At 44.8% G+C, this 23,433-nt stretch overlaps 1 protein-coding gene across 1 annotated transcript; it reads right to left on the reverse strand.

Annotated features, from left to right (window-relative positions):
- Positions 1–729: 729 nt before the first annotated feature.
- On the reverse strand, positions 730–23,070 carry LOC107219657. Its single transcript, XM_046731691.1, has 15 exons — positions 22,757–23,070; positions 20,434–20,608; positions 20,150–20,277; positions 19,761–19,998; positions 19,374–19,490; positions 17,063–17,292; positions 16,780–16,989; positions 15,155–15,368; positions 13,271–13,545; positions 12,502–12,820; positions 11,738–12,214; positions 10,005–10,135; positions 5,722–5,879; positions 1,921–2,180; positions 730–1,837 (listed from the first exon to the last, which is right to left on the reverse strand). Exons 2-15 carry the CDS (start codon positions 20,570–20,572, stop codon positions 1,335–1,337), a joined length of 3,399 nt encoding a protein of 1,132 aa, XP_046587647.1. The 5' UTR covers positions 20,573–20,608; positions 22,757–23,070; the 3' UTR covers positions 730–1,334.
- Positions 23,071–23,433: the final 363 nt, after the last annotated feature.

A 23,433-nucleotide genomic window follows, 5' to 3' on the forward strand; every position in this document is an offset into this window, starting at 1 on the left:
GAAGAGCTTTCCTTGAAAGGGTTGACGAAAAACAAGCGGTTGACTACTTTTGGTGCTGAATGAGACTCCGTTCTGTTTGGATTTTAACAAAAAATTTTACGCTTGATCGTACATGAATCAGCATAAAATTGAGCTATCGATTCATTATATAGGAATATTTTCGCTGTCTCGAATAGATATACATATACTGATACCCGAAAACTGAGTTAATTGATTATAGGCTTCTAATTAATAATTATATATTGTCACGTACCTCACATGTATCCGAGACTGCGTTTCACTCGTCGATAACGCCGCCCCATCAAGAAGACAGAGTCGAGTTGCCTAATTCGGGTTTTGGTTGCTGTCGGAACTTGGAGATTACAGTGTCGTACAGGCAAGGAACAACGCACACACGAGCTGTGTTTATGTTTGTTCGTATTGTACGTTACACGCGCGACTCCGGCTTTGTATATGGTCGTACCTATGTTTACCAGGTATGTATAACTACTGTACCTGAGCTGTAGAATATTACGGTAGTTGCTCAAGATCGGGTGTCGAGAACTGACGAGGCTTGCGGTAATCACGCATGAAGATTACCTGCCCGACTTTGATCAGCTTGACATTCGCGTCGTTAACGATTGCTGAGTCAATCCGACGTCGCGCACAGGCGGACCGACGACATCTGAAATGAAACTTCACTCCGCATCAGGGGGTAGTTCTTTCGATCCTCGATACATCTGAGCTATTTATATCGTCTATTTCCGGTGAATGAAATTCCCGCGATACTTCCACTTTTTATGTGCAGAGTATCGCATCGTTGAGAGCAGTGGAAATTCTGATATGAAGCGTAAAACAGGAATGAGAGGAACTTGAGCTGTGAAGGATTAGCATTGGTAATCGGGATCGGCCGGATTGGTGTCTAATTATTATTCGAGTGGTTCTCCAGAGGCTGACGCGGCTTGGCGCATCGATTCCTCAAGTTTCGATGGCTGCATTCCTTCCTGAAAACGATATTCGTCTAAGTAGACGTTACGTCAAGCTCGTTCGAACGTCGTTTACAAAACGTCGAAGCGTTTCTACGCCCGACGAGTTTTGCTGTCTCCGAGACCAGGTTATCGGTAATTCGTTCAAGCTCCTTCGCTTCCGGGATATAGAAAGGCGGAGAGAAGTAATCCCTGGAATTGAAAACCCTCGAGTTCTCTTAAGTGCCTGACATCGATAGCTGGAGACGCTTCGCTTGTGTTTCAACAATTTTTTCCCACGTTTATTACATCGTGCACTCGACGCTCGTTCCGAAACACATGTGTCCCTCAAACTTTATAAACCTGCAAATGTTGACTTCGACCACTCCGCTACCGTCCCGAATTCATCCGCTTTATTTTTTCCTGGATTTGTTTTTTGCCGCCCGTTTTCTCCCCCCTGTTCCTCGCCGGCGGCAGGGAATTGTCCCTGGGCAAAGTGAGCTTCGGTCCCATATCGTCGGTCTGTCTCAGGAGGGGAGCTTTCCACTGCGTTCCAGCCTTCCGGCATTTGTTGGCATCGTCATCCTTCCTGGTATATTCTCTGCTCGCATTAGCAGCGAGAAGATAATCTATGCCAACGTCTCTGTTCACCTCCAGAGAGTCAGGCTCCGTCGGGACGTCGAACTTTGACAACTTTTGATCAAGGGTCGCCTCCAAGCAATCCCAACTCGGCAAGCGACCGCCAAGTTCACCGAAATCTGCAACGTCGCTACCGCGATGCCGACGCTCCAAGGTGTTCCATTTCGGCGAATCTTCTCTACTTATCATCTCCTCCGATCGGGATTTTCCCATGCCACCGTCGGTGCTCACGCTGTCCCACATCGGCGATGGTCCTGCAACAACACAATCCCGACCATTATCCGCGAGTCATTTTTAAAATGATCAAGTTCGGACGCGGATCCGATGACACTCCCACCTCTGACACCATCCCACGTGGACTCTCGGTGCTTTCTCAGCCTGGTTCTTCCCAAGGATCCAACGGAAGATGTCCAGGATGCGAGGGACGCCGAGTCCCAGGCAGGCAGGTGACCTCTGGGTCGAAGACCGCGGGTCATGGTGTCGTGCATCTCGATCATTTCGCGATGCAGCTGCCTCTGATGTTCGGCGATGATGCAGTGCTGCCGCGTTGTCGGAGACAAAGGTGGACTGGGCGGAAGCTCCAGGTTGGACTCTGATCTGTGGGAACGTAGATGGATTGAAATAATTGTTTCGCCTCTCCGTGGGGCGGATTTGAAACGATTAGATAGAATTTCTGCTATCGATTAGCAGACTAGGTCACGGGGTTCCTGCAGCGGTATGTTTCCGAGGATAAACTATAGCCCCAAGTCCTGACTATGACGCTAATTCAAATGAACTCTGTCTACTTCCCTGCAGGCGTTCTTGTTCGCCTTCAGCTGTCCTTGCCAGACGGGCAAATGAGCTTGGATATATTCTGGTATTTTTTCAGGAACTTGACAGGACGTAAAGGGGGGATCGGCTGTCACGGTTGAAGTTGACCGGTAACAAGGACAACTCTGTCCAACAAATCTGACTGCAGAATTCTCCGCGAAACTATCGAACCGTTGTAATTGGATCTAGACAAACCAATTTGGCTTCCAACCCCGTGCTACGCTGCTTCGATACAGTTTTGGATTAACCTCTCCCAATGTATGGCCTCGCGGACAAAGACATATGGGTTACCATTCTCTGGGTTATTTCACGGTAATACGGAGCGATAGAGTGTGCCGTAATGAATAGGGGGGGATGATTTTACCGAAGTAGAATAATTATCACTTTCCCGTGCCGGAAGCGTCCATCGATTTTTCACTCCTTACGCCGTGATTACCGAGGCCTGCTGATTTTTTTTTCTTTTTCGTTTGTTTTATTCCTGTTTTTTACTGGAAATTTATACTTAATTATGCCGAGCAACGTTGCGGCACGTTGATGCTATATAATTTGACAAGTTGAGCTATCTTTTCAGGACTGGCTTGATTGGATTGGGATTTATACCATCAAGTGATAGATCGTCTCGACTCGAGAGGGTGAATTAAGCCCCCAAAAGTCAATGGCGCTTCCATTCTCACGCTTGCTTGGATATTTTCTTCAAATATATTTAAAGAGACTTTTGTTTTGACTGAATACAAATTTTGTTTGAAAATCAGTTTCTTTTTCGTGCAGAGAATGAGAAAACTCTTTCGTTCCAACTAGTGTTTTCCGGAATAAACAATTAATGCATAAAAAAAAAAAACAATATGAAGGGAGAATTTTCATCAAACAATTTCTAACTCATTCTTGAATCTTGACATTTACCCAAAAAAAGCTACGCAATTTGAGACGCCACATAAATTAAACCAACGCATAATGTTTCCTTACACTTTTTCTCTCGAGCCATTCCATTATCCTTTTGTATCGCATGAATTCGTGCACGAACCTTCCGTGTTGAATCCCACACTTCCATTGTTCACATTTTCCCCATCATACATACCGTAACTTGCGTAATTTAAACCTTTTTTTACAATCGAAAAAGCAAAGGTGCAAAGTGCTTGATTTCATAAGCTAAAAGTACAGACGTACTTTTTGCAAACTGGCTTCATTATTCCGGTTACAAAAATTGTCGACGAAACATACGGAAGTCCGGACTTTTGGGGTTCCGTTTTTCACAGAATTGATGCTCGCGATGCTCGATGGGACGTAGCCGAACAGTTCGAAAGGGGATTACGTGCCTCGCGAAATTAGGAATCGAGGAACTGTACTCGAGGCGGCCCAGATCTCGTCCGTGAAATATTCGCCGAGCATTGTTACGCAGCGCAAGAAGTGAACCAGCTCGTGCGTTTGTTAGAAGCCGTTAAAGTTCCTCGGAGCTTTCCCGAGAACTTTACAAATGGCCAGTAATTCAGGCCCCCTTCATCTGTTAGGCAAGGTGTCGAAGAGCGAGGTGTAGAGAAGGGCGAAAAGCGGAAGCTGGAAGCTGGAAGTTGAATCATGGGAATGCCGGTGGCTGGTAGAACGTGAAATTTGAAGACTCGTTGCGCGGCGAGGTTAAAGGTGATGGATGAAGAGCCGTACCATCCAGCCGGAATCCCCAAGCCCGAATAATCCTCGGACCACTCACGAAACCGCGAAAATACCGGATACTTCTCTCCCGATAACACATGTGACAAGAGTCCAGGTCCTCCCTTTACCAACTCGATCGCCCTCCGACCCTTTTATCCGAAACAAGCCCAAAGCCTATCGGGAAATTAACCACTGTGATCATATTGTTGATCCGGTTTCATTTTCACGGTCAAGAATCGGCGATGAAAACGAATTAAGGATGTATCAGCTGCTTACAGTCGGCGTAAAAGCTTTGACAAAACGGAGAAAAATAAACATGATCAAGGTTTCATCGAGTGATAATAGAAGTCAACCGAGCTAAACTTTGCTACAATTAATAAGCTACCGTTAATCAACGTCGCGAAAAAAGCTCTTGAAACTTTGTTGACCTTTGTCACATTTCCGCTCCTTGTTTCGACGTGTTTTTGGTTAGCCTGTAATCCCCGATACAGTACGAATCCACTCCATTCGAGCTGCAGTGGAACGGATGTCAAAGAAAGGGTGAAGAATCGATAGCCTGGAGAGAATCGATCGGATCTGAACGAAGAGTTGGATCCTCGTGAGTTCGAGGCGATCGATTCTGCGAGCTCGGAGTGAAAAATTAGTGAAAATCAAAACCGGAGTAGAGCAGCTCCGCATCGTAACTTTGATAATCCAACGTTAACAAAAGGGGAAAAGTTTCGAGGACCGAGTATTGATGGGCTTCACTCGACTGCACACACGAAGCGACGCGACGCGACGCAATCACGTTGAGTACCCTGCACCCAGGGCCGATTCCTAGTCAAACTAGACACGTCGAGTGCAGCAGTAGCGGCCAGGTCGCACTATTAGAGCTGCGAGGAGTCAGATTCGCGCGGCAGCATCGCTGGCTGCCACCGTTTTAATTGCTGCGCCAGAATTTTACCCGATTTCAATTTTCCACCCCCCCGTTGAAGTAGTCGATTAATTATTTTGTCGCCGTTCCGACGCTCGGCGAACCGTTAGGCGAATGCTCGAACCGCGGAATATATCCTCCGAGTTTTAAACCCCCGAATGCACCCGCCTTCCCGGTCCCAATTTCCTCATGGAAAAAAACTCCCAGCTTGGATGTAAATTCTTACTCCCCAACTCATAGATAATGCTAAATTCCCATAAGAAAAAAGTTGAGGGTACGAATTTACACCCAAGTTGAGGGTTTTTACCGCGAGGGATGATCGTTTGCTCTCTCTCTCTCTCTCTCTCTCTCTGCTTAGTTGCTTTTCCTGTTTGTATTTTTGCTATATCTTGTATTAACTTTCTGTCATTATGTGAATTATGTACTTGACCAATATCCCTATGGACATGTAATAAACGTTTATCTATGTATCTATCTATCTATCTGTCTATCTCTCTATTAAGTATTTTTTTGTAAAACTCATTATAACTTATTTATTGTATTCGACTATTTTAATGCTCGTTCTTTTTGTTAGTTTTTACATATCTGCGATTGTAATACCGCTAGTTTGTCCTTTAGCCTATTTCTAGGCCATGGCATAGATAATAAATAACTATCTATTCTAAACAAAGAAAATTCTCTCCTTCTCTCTCTCTCTCTCTCTCTCTCTCTTTTCACTCTCTCAGGATGCCGATGCTGTAACTCTACGGGAAATCTACCACGCTTATTCACCTGGGGGTATAAGTTTGGCGGGGAGACCCAGAGGTTCTTGGGTCCGGGCAACTCGAACGACGCGAACGTCGGGACGCCTCCCGGGCGACCCGTTGAACCGCGTCCAGCATCGCTATTCGTTCTTCGTGGGGCAAAACTGCTGCCACCTCTTGGAGTATCTGAAAATTTTAAACCGGGGTCATTGAAAGTTTTTTCGCGTTCGCCTCGGTACTGGATTTTTTGTTTCACCCATCCCTGAGTTACCAGGATTACGATGAATGGATTGAAGTGGATATACGGAGAATTGCGAGAATTTGGGCGTTTCTTAGTTATTCAGAGAAATTCAAGTTTCGCCAAAACTCTGTCTCATTCCACATAACTTTGCAGATATTTTAAAACAAGTAGGTACAGATAATAAAGTAGATCGGAAGCTGCAGAAGAACTGATCATTTCTCTGAAAATCTGTCAAATTTTTTTGATTTTGCTCTATTTTATTTTTTTTTTCTTCAGTCAGCGTAATTTTTATAGTCAATCAAAGAATTTTAGCCGGAAATGCTTAATTTCGAGGTTTCCCAGAGAAGAATTTTTGTCAGCCAGGTTTCAACCCCCTAAGGCAATTAACTCCCGAAGCTTTATTTTTATATTTATATACAGCAGCGGACATTTTTGCAAACGTCCGTGTCTCGTCTGGTTGAAACCAGTTCAGAATAAACAATAATTGAACGTGATACCGTGATAGAAACATCGCATTGCAACCAGAATTATCGGGCATATTTTTCATTATGGATTCGTGCACAAATAAATACGAACGGTATAATATGAAAGCAGAGTCTGAAATTGAAAATATTGGTATTTGATTCCTCGAGACGAGATGGTTCCAAGTTTTTTCCTGATCCAGCAAACAACCGCTGTATTTATGATGGATCATACCCATACCTTGAAAAAGAATGTGTCGGTGGTAAAATTTGCGTACATATTAACCTTAGATATTGAATTGTCCCAGGAAAATATTCTCCGATTATTAAACCGTGCGGTAAAGCGTTCAACTATAAACACAATATTAAACTTTAAGCTTTCAATCAGAAAACGATTGAAACTGATAAAACGACCAATAAAACAAGTCTGTAAAAAGTACAAAAAATTTCGCATTCGCTGGAAGTGCGAAAAATGCAAACGGCCATTCGGGTTGGCGGAATTATGCCCTACAGATAAATTGTTAATAACGTCCATTCGGGGTTTTCAGCGGTAACTTTATACAAGATTGAAAAGAAGTGACGCGAGGAAATTCAACCGGCAGCTAAGTTATTGTTACCAAAAGTTTTCGAATGATATATATCAGGCTGAAAGTATGTGAAAATATTTTTTTGCCTAACATCAATTTCCCGGGAGTATTTGGCGAGGCAATATTGAATAATGCAAGATACCGGCCGACTTAACATCGAACAGGGTTTCCCGACAAGGCAGAATTCATCGAATCTCTTACACCCGCGTCATGTCATCGTCTTCGGACAATTTAAACCTCTGTGGTTTCCCCGACTCGTAGGACGAATAATTGAGGCCAGGTCCCACAGAGACCCGGGCGTCTCTCCGAGGGCTCCGACTCTCTTCTCGCCAGGAGAATGGCAAAGCCGGAAATTGAGCAAATAGAAGTGGTGAAGCCGCTTGGGAGCGCGATTTCGAGGCTTGAGCTAAATAAGGTGGAGCACGCTGGATTTGTCTAGAAAATCAGACTTGATTATACCTTCGAGACGGTGCTAGCTGCTAAATTTACGCCATTATTTGACCGGCTCCCAGCAGAATAAAATCTGCTGTCCGGAAAGCGACCGCGAGTTACGACCGGTAAGATATTTTATTAGGAAACAGAGTGAAACAATTTTGCAAAATAAGAAGGTAATTTTAACTGCTGTTTCTAGCTGAGACTACTCGGATCGCGTGTCACTCTGAAAATGGAACAATTATCGACAAATTCTTAATTAAGAGAAGCTTCTTGAGGACTTAACCAAACAAGTCGAGCAGTTAGTTTACTAATCAAATTTGAGGCCAAACAAAACGAGAGAGCCGAAGAGACGGGCGATATTTCTGAGTGCGGTTAACATGGAGGGATGCAAATAATCTTCTCGGCGAATACGGATATCGGTATCTACCTTAATTATAGCGGAGCCGGCAGCCCCTGGGAGACGGACGAACAGGCGAAAATCGTCGAGGCGCTAATGGCGTCTTGTTTACTTTTACGGAACTGATGGAACGGTGTTAGAGATAAGAAAGACACCCGCGAAACCCGCTAATCCCCGGAGATGTTCAGGTTCCTTTGTCACGCTCCACGCGGGACCGAAGCCCAAACTTAGGGTTGTTACCACCTCGCCATGCCCTTCGGCAGCTTCTCGTGCCTCGTCTTCGTGGCGGATTATTCAGCCCGGAGCTGAATTCGCAGACTTGTCGAATCGAAGACAACGCGACTTTGGTTCCGTATCCCGAATGCCGGTTAACCCGAAAGAACAACTTCGATCTCTCCGGAGTCTCTGTGAACTATCGTACAGGACTCAGCCCTTAATGTTGGATTACGAAAGTTCAACAACTCTGGAAGTCGGCTGCTGGCCTGCGGCAAGCCCGTATTAAAATTCTTCCTCAAAGCGTATCGGCACAAAGGACACCGATTGTCCAGTCGGTGTTTAACGGTGCGATTCTCTGAGTGCTCAGCACTTTGTTGCAACAGTCATGAATAAGCGCCGAGTTACATTTCTCGATTTCTCTGGGAACAATTACCCGCCACTTACCGTGAAGCGACTTTTAACGAGGGCTGTAAAAGGAAGCAAGGAAACGCGGACTACGTACGTTACACGTCTCTTTTTACCCTGAGCTCAACACCATTGCTAGGTGCCACATCGTCAGTGGCTTTTACTAAACCCTCGTTAGCTACGGCCTTGAGGCGTTGCCCCCGCACGGAGTTAATTGTGAAACGATACAAATTGGCATTGTTGTTAATGAAAATGCTGGAATTTCGAGTGCACTTTTATTTATAGACAGTCGTAAAGTGTTTAGCTGGCAAATTTGAAACTCGACGAGCTTTCGAGGAATCTTCAAGTGACGAAGTGAAGATCAAAGATTGATACTATTATTTCATTTCCGTTCTCTGAAGCTTTCTATATTCTCCGAAAACGCGCGTACCATCCGAGCAAACAGTTACAACTCCTCAATTAATTATACAAATTTGGTTTCGTCGACCAAGTATTGATTCGGAGGAGTATAATGATTTCATTCTGCAGTTACGGCTACAACGCGATGACGAATAAACACAGGTACACGTAGCTACCATGAGGGACAATAAGATGCGACGATAATACTGCTCTGTGCGGGAATCAACATCCGACAGTATTTGGGTCAGCGTACCTAACCGCTGAGGCTCTCGAGGTAGTTTGATAGTTTGTAGCAATTAACCACCACGGTTTGGCTAAGCCTTGAACTTCTGGGCTTGATGATCCTTGATATCTGACCGCGTCCCAACGCTATAACGACAATTAATTACCCGAGCAGGCAATGAAAACCCGTCCAGCTACGCGACCAAACGTCGCTGTAGATGATACAAGTTCGAAAAACATTTGTCGAGCACTCTTGAGAGGCTTTTCGATTTGACCTAAATCGAGGTTCTTTGATTAATTTCAGTGTTTGGCGGAGTGACGAACGAACTCCTCGCATCAGTCAGCCATCGCTGTCCTCGGAAAAGGATTGATAACGCGAGTTTTACCGCAACAGTTGCGACCAGCTGTTGTTCCCTGCGTTGTTTGCTGTTCAAAACCGCGATGCGATGGTTAGCGAAGCTCGGAGATTGCGCGATTACACCCGGCCGCAAATTACTGTCACCTAACTGCTGACACGGATTTGTGTTTCTAACAAAATCTGGCTCACGAGTATCCAATTATCCGTATATACGCGGGGACCGAGAAGCCGCGGAGCATTTTTCGAGTGTCTCAAGAACGCGACTCCACTCCGATAATTGAAAGCCAGAGGTATATACTCCCATTTTCACGTCAGCTTTGAGTTAGAAAGTAAATTGCCATCAATACTGTGAAAAATAAGAAGAACATATGCCGTTGTGAGAGACGTTAAGCGATAAAACAATAAGTCGAAATCGAGACCACGGATACAAGTGTTTATAATTCCAGACCCTGAAGTGTACGAAGCAGTTCGAGGCGCACCGTAATATGTTGTCGAAGGAAATAGAAGGCAGATATCAGGGAGGTCGAGAACAGAGGGACGTGAGTGGCGCGCATCGATCGAATATCCAATAACTGTTCGAGAGGACTTACCCTGAACTTGTTGAGCGCCACCAGCGCGGGAACCAGGCCCCCCGGGCCCCTCTGACGACCGCGTCTTCGCCCCATGGATACCACACTCGTCAAAGGACTTGCCTCCCGCAGAACGACGTGCCTCGCCGATTCTACCATCCAATAAATGACATAACTGGATTAGAGGAGGCGGCGAAACGAGCCAGGGAATTTCTCCTGTTACTTCGGGAGTCGGTTATTGTTAATCGACACGGAAGAATGGGGCTGCTGCTGCTGCAATTTAGCTTCGCGTGCGCGGATTCGCGTTCGATCGAACAGAATAATGCGGTCAAGGTATGGATTCTTTCGTCGTTCAAGATGCTTTTACTCTCGTTGGAGTAAAGTGGCATCAATCTCCTTGAACTCTCCTACAATGTTCACGGAATGATCCTTCAAAATGCTCTTCGTCGTGTGACTCACTAATTGTTATACCGTATTTTCAGTGCCAATCAGGTGCTTCATATTTTTACCGTAAAGATTCGCGCAAAGAAGGATGTTTGAGATCGGCAGTAAGATATCCAAGAAGGTATCTCCGTTGTTTGTTTATTCGTGTGTAAGAATTTTAGCGGGTGAGTGATAATTTGTTTCAAACGAGAAGGAGGGGAAAAATACGCGTCAACCTCTCGTTAATTTCATTATAAATCTTTCGTCCGAAACACGTCACGTTCGTTACTGAATTGAATTCAGTTCGAATGGCTGCTACGACCGTACCGTAATAGTGGAACATAAATCTTCATCGCATGGATTGGAGACCTTAGCGAGGGAAAACAGCGTGCGATGGCCAAAAAGGAGGAGGTTGATAGAGGGTGGAAATACGTGGCCCACGCTGTGAAGAGAAAGAGAGAGAGAGAGAGAGAGAGATAGAGAGAGAGAGAGAGAGGCACGAAGCGAATAACGAGTCAGCGCACCAAGGATAATGGTCAAGGGTCATTTTATTACCACCGACGTACGTGGGGGTATTACGTCGCGATTGAGGCTCAGGTATCACACGACATCCTCGTAGCCTCGAAATTTCCCACTTCAAATTCGACGTGCTTATCTCCCGAGTATTTCACAACAGAAAGAACAGTCAGCCCGGTATTTTCGAATTTCAATTAAACTTTACGCGTAGCACAAGTTTAGATATTTATCGATTTGATTCTGTTCATGTAATCATAAAATTCAACGTTTCAGGGACCTCGATTTTACGTTAAACCAGTTAACGAGTAGCAGCATGTGCAAAGTCTTTCCAGTATTTTCTCGAAAATTATGCAATACGTCGCTGATTCATCCCGTAACGCCCTAACAAATTATTAAACCTCAGATGCCTGCGAAATTTCTGAAGTCTTATTTCTTTTTTACTATCAATATTATATTCGACGTATAGCTGAATAGCGGGTAATTAGCGGGCATAGGAGCGTGTGATGGGGTCGGAAGACTCGCTCGTGAAAAGGTGTAAATTACTGTTTTCTTCCGACAGCTGATTTTCTTTTTTCATCCTGTATTTACAGGGTTAGAAAAAAAATCAGATAAAATACTATTTTTCCACATACCAACATCTTGCCAGAAGCTAATGTTAAAGAATAAGGAAACAAAAAAGATCTGAGCAGACCTTTAAGGCAGAACGAAAGCTCCCTCCCCGTCCGCCGCGGAATGATTAAATTTCTTGCTATTCTATCAAAGCGAGGGGGTCAAATTTCGTCCTGAGCTAATCTGACTCCCAAATTGGTACTGACCTTTGCTCGTACCGTAACTGTCTGCGGTATTCGTGCCAGGCAAGAGATTTGAGATGGTAATCATGTTGGTCCTGGCGATGGTGGTGCGCTTGACCGCGTTGCTGACATTCCTGGCCTTGCTCCACGTCGAGTACATGTTGAGGCCCTTGTTGTTGGCAAAAGTGAGATTATACCTGGCGACTTTGTCAGCGAGGAAAACAAGTTTCAAACCGTTCTCCGATCGCTCGATCATTTTGGTTACATTCTCAGCCCAGGTCCAACCCTTCGAGAGTGAATCGACCACCCCGTTAGCCGGCGACACTTCCTGGGTCGTAACCAACTTGCAAAAGAGGGACAACGAACGCATCTCCGTATTAAATATCTCCTCCCGTTTCCTCCACGACTCTACGTGCCAGGCATTCTCGTGGGATGAGTTGAACAGATTCCCGAGGTAGGGGTGCAGGATTGGCCCGAGGGTTTTCCTGTCGTGTTCCATGCCTGCAGGTAAACGTTCGCTCAGTTCTAACTCGACATTGAAACTTTACCCAGTGGTACGTAACCGTGCTATTAACTCTTTGGGCGTGTTTCTGTATGTTTTTTCTTTTTTTTTTCTGACATCAAAAGTTATTCAGCCAACTTTAATTACCCCCCACTTTCTCTCCTTCTTCTTTGCCACATTGAAATTAACTGAACGCCAGCTAAATTAACCTCAGAAAACTCGACGCGAAATCCCCCGTGAGCAGATATCGTCCTTTAAACGTATCGGGTAAAATCATGCTTCTCACCAAAATACAGCCACTTGACCAGAGTCTTGGCGAGCACAAGGTTGTTCTCAAGGTCGACGTAGGCCGTCTCTCGATCCCTCCTGACGATATCGACGAGGACGTCGACGGACCTCTCGAAGTAAGCCGTGGCGCTGTTGTTGGTTCTGCGTCTCAGCCTCTTGCGACGAGCTTGCTTCCGGTTCCGACGGTCTGTCACGGCGTAGATTTGATCCCTGGCTTGTCTCAGGACCAAAGTCAAGAGGTAAACTAGATTCTCTGTTGGTTCCGAGCTGTGCAGACCAGGAGTGGGAAAATTAAGGAACGAGACGTTGTCTCCGCTCTGTAAAAAAATATCGGGTAAGAGAAAAAAGAGTGAAATTCTTCTACGGAACTGAAAGCAAGGGTAACGGGAAATAACCGATGTTACGAAGGAAATCAATTTACATTCAGTAAGGTATGTGCGTCCGATTTTGAATCGACCATCGAAACACGAGACCGCGGAACGGACAACGGTAAATCCAAACACAACAATAACGAAACCAGAGGTGGAAGAAGAAGAACAATAACAACGTGGATGTCTGCGGACGGAGGCAGAGAAGCGAATCGCTTCAACTGGAAACTCCTGATTTATGCGCATCCGCTCAACTCTTAGTACAAGTTAAACTTGCTTTCCCCTGCAGTTTTACAGTTGTAGAAACAGATGCAGGTCCCTCGGACGCAGCGCCGCAATTCAATGCTCCGAGCTTACGATCAGAATCGTATTTCGCGCTTCTACAGCGGGGAGTCTTACTTGCAGGACGGCCTTCTTGACCTTCAGAACTTCCCTGATCACCAGAGCCAGGTATTCCAGCTGCTTCCCGCTGTACCCACAGTGCCTGCCCATCGTTCCTCTAGGAAGCGAAGCGATCACGCGACGCCATCGGGTTATCAGCTCGTTCTCCAGGATGTCGGACGGCTCGAGATCCGCTGGAATACTGCTCGTCGAATGCTGATGCAGGGCCGTCAGGTATGATTCCAGGAGCCGGGAGTCGGACAGATACGAGTCCTCGTGGTGAAGAATTCCTCCTGGAAATGGTAATCGATCCGATCACGACGGTGAAAATGATCAACAATGAACAAAAATGGCTTATACCTACATTTGTTCTAATTTCGCGAGAGACTTGAATTAAACGAGGAACAAGTGTCCGTGACTTCGGTTTCGCGTGTTCACGGTGGCGATGAGCATATTCTGGCATATATCGCGTTTGATCGATACCCCGAACCAATCTAAGTTTCCGCGGCGAAGCTGCGTTTCGGATTAACGCTCACAACCCGCACGTTTGATGTCTGATATCGCGTCAGCAGCACTCGCCTAAATTCGGTGAGTTTCTATAACTACGTTTGATGGAATAGCAAAGTTGATCGAATGACGCTTCAGTGAAATGTTTAATGACCGAATAAACCGGCGGCTGTCAACAATTTCGAAATTTATTTTACCCTGCTGCGGTGTTTGCAGTGCATCAAGTACGTTATACATGAACGGAAACTAGCGGCGGTGCTGGTTCGCATTTATTTTTTTTCTTCTTTCAACCTGAAAAGATCAAAGGAATTTAACGTTGGCAAATGAAACGGTCAATTACATACTGTTCAAAGGATGTCATATTACATCACTGCCTAACCTTCGGCGATCGAATTATTCCATCACGTTTCTCCGCGAACAATTTATTAAAGGACAATTTATCCTTACGGTAATAATACGGATAATGTGAAGAGTGAGCAAAAGTAACAGGCAGATAACGACGTCTCGTTCGAACATCAACTCTCGTTAAATCGTATTACAGATTCGTCACTTCATCCTCGGTGAAATTGAATAGAAAATTCTCCAATTATAATTTATGATATTAAAAGTATGTTAAGAAGTGCACGAGCCTCGCGTCGCGGAAGAGGCGGAGTCAATTTGTCTTCCGCTCTACGACGAGATGCGTTTCCACCCCCGGAACATCTCGCATCGCGATAACGTGTTTTCATCCCACTCGAATCCTGGATTTAATATCCACCGCAAGATTTAGTCAATGAAATCTCATGAAAATTAAATAGGTTTCAGTACAACATCTTCCAAGCTTCTTTCTTCAAGAGTTGTAAAGTGATTAGGTCATGCAAATTGATTTAAACAATCGCGAGAACATCGCAGACGAAAAAACAATTCTCTGATGTATATAATTTCGTTATTTTTTTTTTTTAACCTCAATTTGCTCCGCGTTACGCATTTCACAAATAAAAAACCATGTTTTGTGTGTATTGATCTACTGTTACAGTTTCTGAACGGAAAAGCGTAAGAACGAAATTTATCTATGGCAAAGTTTTCGAGGCTTATCACGTCGAGGGAAAACTTGCTTAGAGTTAAGTTAGCAGTAACTACAGGTATACATAGACGCTTCGTCTCAACTATTCACCAGCCCTTGCAGACAACTCAAAAATTATTCAACTTGCAGTTTAAGCTCGGATTCGTTCTGACAATTTCCTGAAATTTCATTTGCACAGAAGTGCTCACCTACATAAGCGTGCGAAATTATTTCACTTCCGTTTAACAAGGTCACCCTGTCAACCTCTACAGCCATGGAATACCTACAACGCACCGCGCTGGTTTAATTATAACAGCGAAGATCATTCCCGAGAGATGAAAGTTATTACATACCTTTTGCACACTGCAGCATCACGTTGCATCTCGGGTAGAAATAGCATCTTAAACTCTGACACTTCAAGGCTGTGACCATCTCGTCCAGGGCCGTCAACACGTGTCGCGACAGTGTTCCAGGGGCCCAGCTTCGCAAAGGATCAGGTCCTGCTCGTTCCAGAGACCACCAATGGATTGTTTTCAGAACGTGGCGCGAGACGACTCTCAGTGTGTCCTGAAGCGATTTTGTACACGGTTGAATATGAAAATTTTACTCACTTTGCATCGTTCGTATCGCAACGTTCAAACTTGGCGAATGAATTTTACACCTAAAAAAATCGCAGGTTGACGAGAGAATCTTAACTATTATAAGACCAAGGCATTGCTAGAACAAATGTGAGTGAACGAATAATCGTAAGGGAGAAACAGTTTCAAATATAACAAAACATGTTTAACCTACATAGGAAGAAGGAAAGCTTGTAAAGAATAAAAGTTTCGTAAATTTTCAACAGCACGCTGACATCCAACTCGACGACTGCCGTTTCTTTCTCTTTCTATCTCTCTTGTGAACAAACAAAATTCATGAGTCTATTACTGATACAGGGATGAAAAAAACAGCAAGTAGGTACTGAAAACTTTTCGCCACTCGGCAGAAAGTTCTGAAAATACACGACACCATCATTTATCGCACGGTTACACTTGTCGTTCGACGGTTAGAAATGGAAATCTAAGTTAGAATAACTGTTTCAGTATTTTGACATTCAATTTAATCCTGTAATATCATCGGAATATATCGACCCAATTTTTCCCCCTGTGTTCTGAACTCCAGCGCCGATGCAACTCCGAACACTATGCAAGTTTCGAGGAGACGAAAGTGCTTGCATATTGTCTGCGGGGGTGTTTCTCGACCAACCTCGCAAAATGACCCGGTTTACTGTTCGAAGGGGGTTGCTACACACCGCGCGATGAATAAGTGGAAGGATTAAATGAATAAGCCATCATTCGTGCCGGCCCTTTAATATTCTTAGCGAAAATGCACGCGGCGAGTCCGTGCTCGTCGAGAGAAATGCGAGCCTACTCGTCCAGCTCAACTCCGCAATTGGGATACAAGTTTAATGATTGGGCAACACCTCGTTCCCGCATCAACGAGGGTTCCGCGTTCACTTGGATTAAGCAATTCTGCGCCAATTACACGTCGCGCTGCAGCAAAAATCGCGAGATCCATAAAAATTCCAAGTTTTAAAACCACCAGGTGGATATAACTTTTCTCATTAAGTGCGTCGATTCATCGCACCGGGGTCAGAGATTTACCCCGGCAGTCCCTCGAGCCTCGCCCTGCAGGGGTGAGTGATAAATTATTAAAAAGATCGCGAAAACAAAGCGACTGCGCAGAGCGGCAGCACCCTGGGCCACCTGGATATCAAAACGACCCTGCGTTTCTCGCGTCAAAATTTCTCCACGCCTGCAAGTTCGAACTGCCCAGCGAAGGCGGAGAAATTTTCACTCTAAAGGCTCCGGCGTGGAGAGAAAACGGGTGAAAAGGGAGAGAAAAAAAAGAAAACAGCGGAAGAGAGTGGAAGGAAAAAAATAAACACGATTTAATTAGCACGAACCGCGGTTGTATTTTCACTTCCGAATAAACTGACCTTGTTTTTCATCGGGATATTCAACTCGCCTCTTCCTCGCAACTGATCTAGAATACCGCCAAGTACCGTTTCGGTAAGGGCCGGAACGCTGTCCTCGTGATAGTGATGCTTCATTGCCGTTTCCGCCCCTGGAAATCGCACCCTCCACAGGGTCGCCCGATCCTCGCAACGAGCACCAGGGTACGGACCGACGGCCACGACGTACATACCCTGGAAAAGTGGTTAAAACTGTTGGTAAACTCGTTTGGGGGATCGTTTTTTCCGTCATTTTTGAGTAACTGACGGTTTGCGCGGCGGTCAGATGCAGGAGAGCGTCGCAGTGATGAAGGGGAACCCGACGAGGGTAATCGGCCAAAGAAGACCACGAGGATACACCGACTCCTATCGAAAGCCGGACTTCCGCCTCGCGATTTTTCGAACCGCCGATTCCGATCCTCAGCAGGATTCCCGCCGCGTCTTCAACGAGAGCAACTCGATGATCCCTCGGCTCCGGTAAAACGGCTTCTTCGTGGGCTGAAAGAAGAGGGAAAACGAGGTTTGCGAGGGTCTTTAAATTCATGAATTTCATTTTCGGTGCCGAGGAAACTTTTCCGCAAACTTTCCGCGAACCGTATAATATGCGTCCGGAGGATCACCTATATATTCTCAAAAGAAACATGTAACTCGTACTATATGTAGACAGGTAACGATAAAAAAAATATCGTTTCCTCTTTCTCACAATCCGGCTTTTTCAATGAAAAAGTAAGGATATAGTCGGAGTTGAGTTGTACAATTAACCGAAAATCAAACCCAATTTATCAAAAAACCTGTAAAACTTTTCGAGAATTGAAAGTTCAGCTTTTCTTTCGTCTTCGTCGAAGTCGATCCAAGTCTGCGCGTTGATCCGTTCAATTACCTCCGGCGTCACCCGAAGTGTCATAATAACTTTGCCACGTGGGTAGATAAATAACAATTCCTACGGTCAACGGTGATATACGATCTCGTCTAATACTTTTATCTCGACTGTTTCTGCGGTAACACCCTAGGAGAGAAGCAAACCCAGAGAGAAGGGCCACTGGAAAAGGGTGCGCTGGTCGGGTGACCATAAATTAAGGAAAGTTTCCCCGCGGAACAAGGCTCTGTATACAAAATGAATTTAAACCACTCTTCTCTATTCTATCGCGCGGAATTCTTCACTTTGAGAGTGGGAAATTTGCGGAATTTGGAAATTCGTAAAATTACATCTATTTCGATGCCGCATCTGCGTGCAACCTGCCACCCTTTATACCTAAATCTATTCTGGATGAATGAATAAACAAATAGTTTGATTTTATCGGTACATCGTACAATTTCTCTAATACAAATTTTCGACTAATCGCCAATCGGTCGTAGCGGGACAATTCTGAGCTTTTAAACGAACGAATCTAGGCACATTGTTAAGTTAATTGACGAGAAGAATGAAAATCCGAGGTAGGTAGACATCCGTGCCGACTCTGTGAGTAACTTTTCTGAGAGCGTGGAATTTACTTATAAAAACACAGGCGAAGATTATTCTTTCGCAGCTCGTAAAGGAGGTTTATAAAAAATTTTCCCCTCTTAGGTATATAGCGTTGAGGCGAATTATTACGCCAGGATCATAATTCTAAATCTCCGTCAGCTACAATTAACCAACTCCGTAGCCGTAACGTCGGCATGATTTACCGTATGCGTCTAACGGGTGTTGGCTATATCGAATTACTAGCTCTTCATCGTTTCCTCGCTTCTTGGCTGTCCCTTCTTCAACGTAATATACGATCTGAAAAATTCACCGGGGCCGGTTAGCTAACTCGACGACGCATAGCCGAGCAGTGTCGGGGCAAACCGGTGAAGGAAAACAGAAAATAATTATTAAAAAAAGGATAAATAATCGACACTGTCTGCACGCGGCAGCCAGGATATTGTCTCGCTTTTCCTTATAACAAGCAATGTAATACACCCCATCTGTTTATAAAATTGATGCAGGCATTTACCGTCCTTGCCTTATGATTATACGCACAGGGTGAGATGTTGAAAATCAGCTGAGATCGGGAACCAATCCAAGAGAGCAGTGAAGACGGTTCAATTTCAAGCGAACGAAATCACCAGTGAAATTCCGTTTACAACTTTTCTTACTCGATGTTCATAACTCTTTCCGGTGCAACACGTTGTCATTATTATTGAGCCTTCCTAGCGTCAAGTCAATCAAAGTCTGACACCAGCTCTTGTACGGCTTTTAACGCTGCCTGTGCTTTTTTTTATTAAAAAAAAAAAAAACTTTTTAACTCTCGTATGTGACCCACAAGTACGAATTGATCGAAACAAACGCGCCACCCCGTGTGCAGACATTTACGCGATGTTAAGGATAAGGAGTTGCATTAACGAGATACAAAGTAGGCGTTTGTACTCGTTACGTCTTATTTATAGCATCTTGTTAAAGATTATTATCACGCTATTGGACTCGTGGACAAAGTTGAGGTCGGACGATGAAGCCGAATCGATAATCTTACGTATATCGTATCTTCCTCGCCGAAATACAGCCTATGTATCGTATCAGTGGACGGAAATACGGAATGAAAATTGAGAGGCGGTGTTCGTACCTGGCCCGTAGAATATCCTGCAGTGATCCGGCTGCTTTAATATTTTTTCAAGGACCTCTGCGTCGACCACTTGTCCCGGGGTCCAGCACAGCCTCTCATCAGCACCGTTTGTTGATCCTGAAAAAACATTTTTTTCTCTCAGAAATTTTCTTCTTGACCGTATTCTTTACTCGCGCGAGGGTGCGCAGAGCGTGGAATTCTCTCTCATTTCGTTCTCGTCCGTATTTCTTCTCGCAGAAATTCAAAACAAGTGTTAGAAAATGAATAAATGAATAGTAAACCACGAGGTTTTTTTTTAAATGTATTTTATGTATGAGGAATTTACTATTCGATACTCACCCTTCCGGCTCCTTTACGAGATAATAAGTTAAAAAAGACTTCACCTACCCGGCTTCGTCGCTGCGGCGAGAAGATTCGCCAGCTTTGCTTTGATTAAGTCTCTCCTGAGACGACCTCCAGGTCCGAGAAACTCTCCCCAGGACTCAGCACCCGTTCCCCGGATCCTGACGCGCGCGAATCCTGGCATGGCCGCATCTTCTTCGACGCTGACAGGCGCCTCCTGGTCCGAGGTGAGTCCTGGCGACGAGAGAGCGTCGAGTCTGACGAGGTACTCGAACTTCAGTTGCTGAAAATCGAGGTGAAAATCAAAGAAATTAACAGGCAATATCGAGAACAAAGGTTCAACATTATTTGACGAAAAGTATTTTGAGAAGAGACTTCTGAAATATTGAAACAACTCGTGGTCCAGATGTATAACTGTGGTAGTTTCACATTACCTTGATCCGGCTGCGATCATTCAGAGAGATAAGAAACATCGATGAAAATCTACCGTCGATATTTCCAACCCCGACTAACAGACGCTGCAACAATCTTTCAACCGTAGCCTCGATCGTTGCGGTATCAGCTGTGGATACGATACCATTATTGTTTGTTGTTTTTTTTTTTTCAATTTTTTTCTTCATTTAAAAAACAAACTGCTCGTGACTATAAATTGACGGGAAAAATGTGCTAACGGAATACGGTTCGGAGCGCGACGCAATTATAAGGTGAAAAGGCTCACCGTTTTCCCCCATCGAATCAGCAACAGACTTGGTGAAGTAATCATTGAGATTGTCCAACTCGTCCTTGGAAAATGTGATTTTCGTTGCCATTAGTCGAAGGCCGCCTTTGCCGGAAATTCCACTCGGTGCACACCCCATCCTCTGCTTCAGCGGCCGTAGTTACTTGCTTATCTCCTGCGAAGCATATAAACGAGGGAAGTGAATTGGTCAAGGACCTCGTGCGATTTGACATTAAACGCGTCGAAAGGCGGTCTCGATGCGATGGCTTCTCGACACGCGGTAAAACGCGAGAAAATTTTTACCGGAAAAGATAAATGCGAGGGAAACGAAAAAGGGGAAAATTTTGAAGAACTGACGCGAGTTTAATTCCGCTGCGATAATACGCGGGTACACCGAGGAGCTTCTGCATGAAGGAAGAATAAAAAGCGGCGGAAAATGCGATGAAAAAAATGTCGCAAATATGACGCAAGCTGTATTTTCCTCCGTTTGAAGGTCAGGCGGTGTCGTGTGACAAACAGGGCTGAAAGCTCTCAGCGTTGTATATTCGAGGTACGTGATCCTCCGGTTGAGCCGTTTGCGCCCGAGTCCTAAGCCTTTTTATACACGTATATTACACGTATATATGTATAACTCGGGGGTTGGAAAATATGTCAATTTGGTAGAAACGTCTGAGTGGGCTAAGACATATTACGCCGAGAAGGAGATAAGAAATCGTTTCAGACATGCTCCTCGGGGGATGCCGAGATAGACCGACGCGACGACTCAAATCGCGGTTCTCCTCCTCCTCCTCCTCTTCATTCTCGACGTCACCACTTCGGCAATATCTCACTCCAGATATTCTCTTCGTTATCGCTCGTGCATTGCGAGCAGCGTTTTTCGGGCCCCAGACTGCGCTGATAACCGATAAGCTCGGAGAAAGGCGACTTGGATAGAACCGAAGCTTTCATGTCCCGCGATCCGCGAACACCGAAGACCCCGCGCAACGGCGAAGCCGTGAAATTCTTGCGGGAATTCGGGATTTTGGCTAAGCGTTTTTCACAGTCAGCTATATTTTTCAAGCGTCGTTTTTCACCTCCCGCGCGATTTAGACTTTGGCGTAGATAGACCTCGGGCCGTACGATTTATCGATCGGTTTCTGCAGCTCGGTTGCTCAACTTCTTCGCGGAAGTATTATTATTGATGATTTTGCTATGATAAACTTCATAATAGTGATAAATGCTGCCGAAGTACGCCGTATTTTTTGCATTATTTATCCTCCCGACACTTTTTGTACGTACCTATATACGCGTCACGATATTATAGCTGCATTTATCGAAATCGAAATTCATATATTACGACATTCGGCTACTTGCTGTAATATTTTAGTTTATGACGAAGAAAAAACTTTTCAAATTCTTCCAGGGCGTGCCAACTTGAAAAATTACTCGACCTATTTCTTTCCTATGTTGGACATTCGTGGAAAAATAAATCCGAGTTACATATATTGCGTTACCAATAGATTTATCGTCTCCGCGCTCGCGCATATAAGTTACAACCTTCATTGAACTTCCCGCACTACCCACATTCGGTTTGTCTGCACTGACCCGTAAATCAAAACACGTACAAAGATACGAAGTCATTTTCGCGACGTAAAATTATTGCTACTTTTACGAATGTTCCACGCATTCACCTACAACGCGCAATACTTTGATATGAAAGACGATGAAGAATCAAAGAAGGATGATATGTTGCAAAACTTGCAAACTGTGAATCTATAAATCCACCACATGCAGGTTGAAAAAATACCTACGTTTGTAGGACAAGCTGTTCCGAATTCATCTCTTTTCAAGCATCGCGACTCTAGCCTCGTGTTCGAAAACGGCCGTGGCAAATACATATTCTCGACTTACAATTAAACGCCGTTCGGATTTACGTCTCGCAAGTGGAAGTTGGCCGTATGCCATCGGCGTCTACAGCTATCAAATTCGAAATGACTAATTGATCGGAAGTAACCGAGTGACTGAGCCAATAAAGTTGATCAATTCGAAAGCCGTCCCGTCGCGTCAACAGCTTCAGCCGATCGCTGGAATAAATCTCTCCAATTTCATCCCAGAATATACAAGTTACGTGTTACCGGCTTTTGCCAGGACGCAGACTTAACTGCGCAATTGAATGAATTTCAGAAAGTAATGGTTAAATTTTCTATTTCGGCAAGATAAATTTTGTCACAACGCGGGTGTACCGAACGTGTTAAATCTCAGTCCCGAGAATGCTGGATTAAAAATTAGAATCAAACCTTGACGTAGAATAATTTCAGGGTATATTGCGAAAAAAAAAACTCACCAGCTGTCGAACCTCTCGACGCAAAACTGAATTACCGGTGTTGCTCTTTCATTTCGTGTGCGTGTGTACAACGAAACTTCGTTACGTCAGTCGCGTCGGACCATTTTTACGATTGAAATAAACGCGAGGCTGACGCGACGTAGACGAAAACGCGAATCTCTTGCTTTGCTAAAGTTTTGGAAAACACGCGTGGACGCGGGCTCGTTGTTCACCGAATTCCGCGATACGTGTGCCGACGTTGCGTAGGAAAACAGTAGTTGGATTATTACAGGAGGAACGGTATTACGTGGGGGTTGAATCTATGCCGGCATCGCTTCACCGTCGCGGTTCTACTGACCCCGAGGAATTGGGCCTGATGCTGCCACAAAAACGGACAATATATTCCCAGCTTCGTTCACTGGTTCCGTGACAATGCGGCGTCCACGGTTCTCGGTCACCGCGCCGGAATCACTTCCGATTCCGATTGTTCCTACGTCTACTTCCGGTTGCACGGGTGCGCCTGCAGCCGCATACTTCGCACCGAGAGATATAAGCCGTAAACACTCACGCACACATTCACACTTCGTTAGTTGTACCTGGATTTCAGCTTCTACGTGACGTCACGTTATTACGGTCGTAAATATACTCCGATTTTCTTAAAAATTAGTACCATGTTCCGTATCCAATGCTTTACTTCT

This window comes from Neodiprion lecontei, chromosome 2, assembly GCF_021901455.1.
Source record: "Neodiprion lecontei isolate iyNeoLeco1 chromosome 2, iyNeoLeco1.1, whole genome shotgun sequence".
NCBI lineage: Eukaryota > Metazoa > Arthropoda > Insecta > Hymenoptera > Diprionidae > Neodiprion > Neodiprion lecontei.

Bases quoted from the DNA above. Each gene is read 5' to 3' on its own strand.
- LOC107219657 (XM_046731691.1), bottom strand. From the start codon at position 20,572: ATGGGGTGTGCACCGAGTGGAATTTCCGGCAAAGGCGGCCTTCGACTA. The intron at 5,880-10,004 runs GTAAGTCCTCTC...TAAAATTTTCAG, and splicing joins TGGCGCTCAACAAGTTCAGG to ATACTCCAAGAGGTGGCAGC. The intron at 1,838-1,920 runs GTGGGAGTGTCA...GTGTTGTTGCAG, and splicing joins CACGTGGGATGGTGTCAGAG to GACCATCGCCGATGTGGGAC.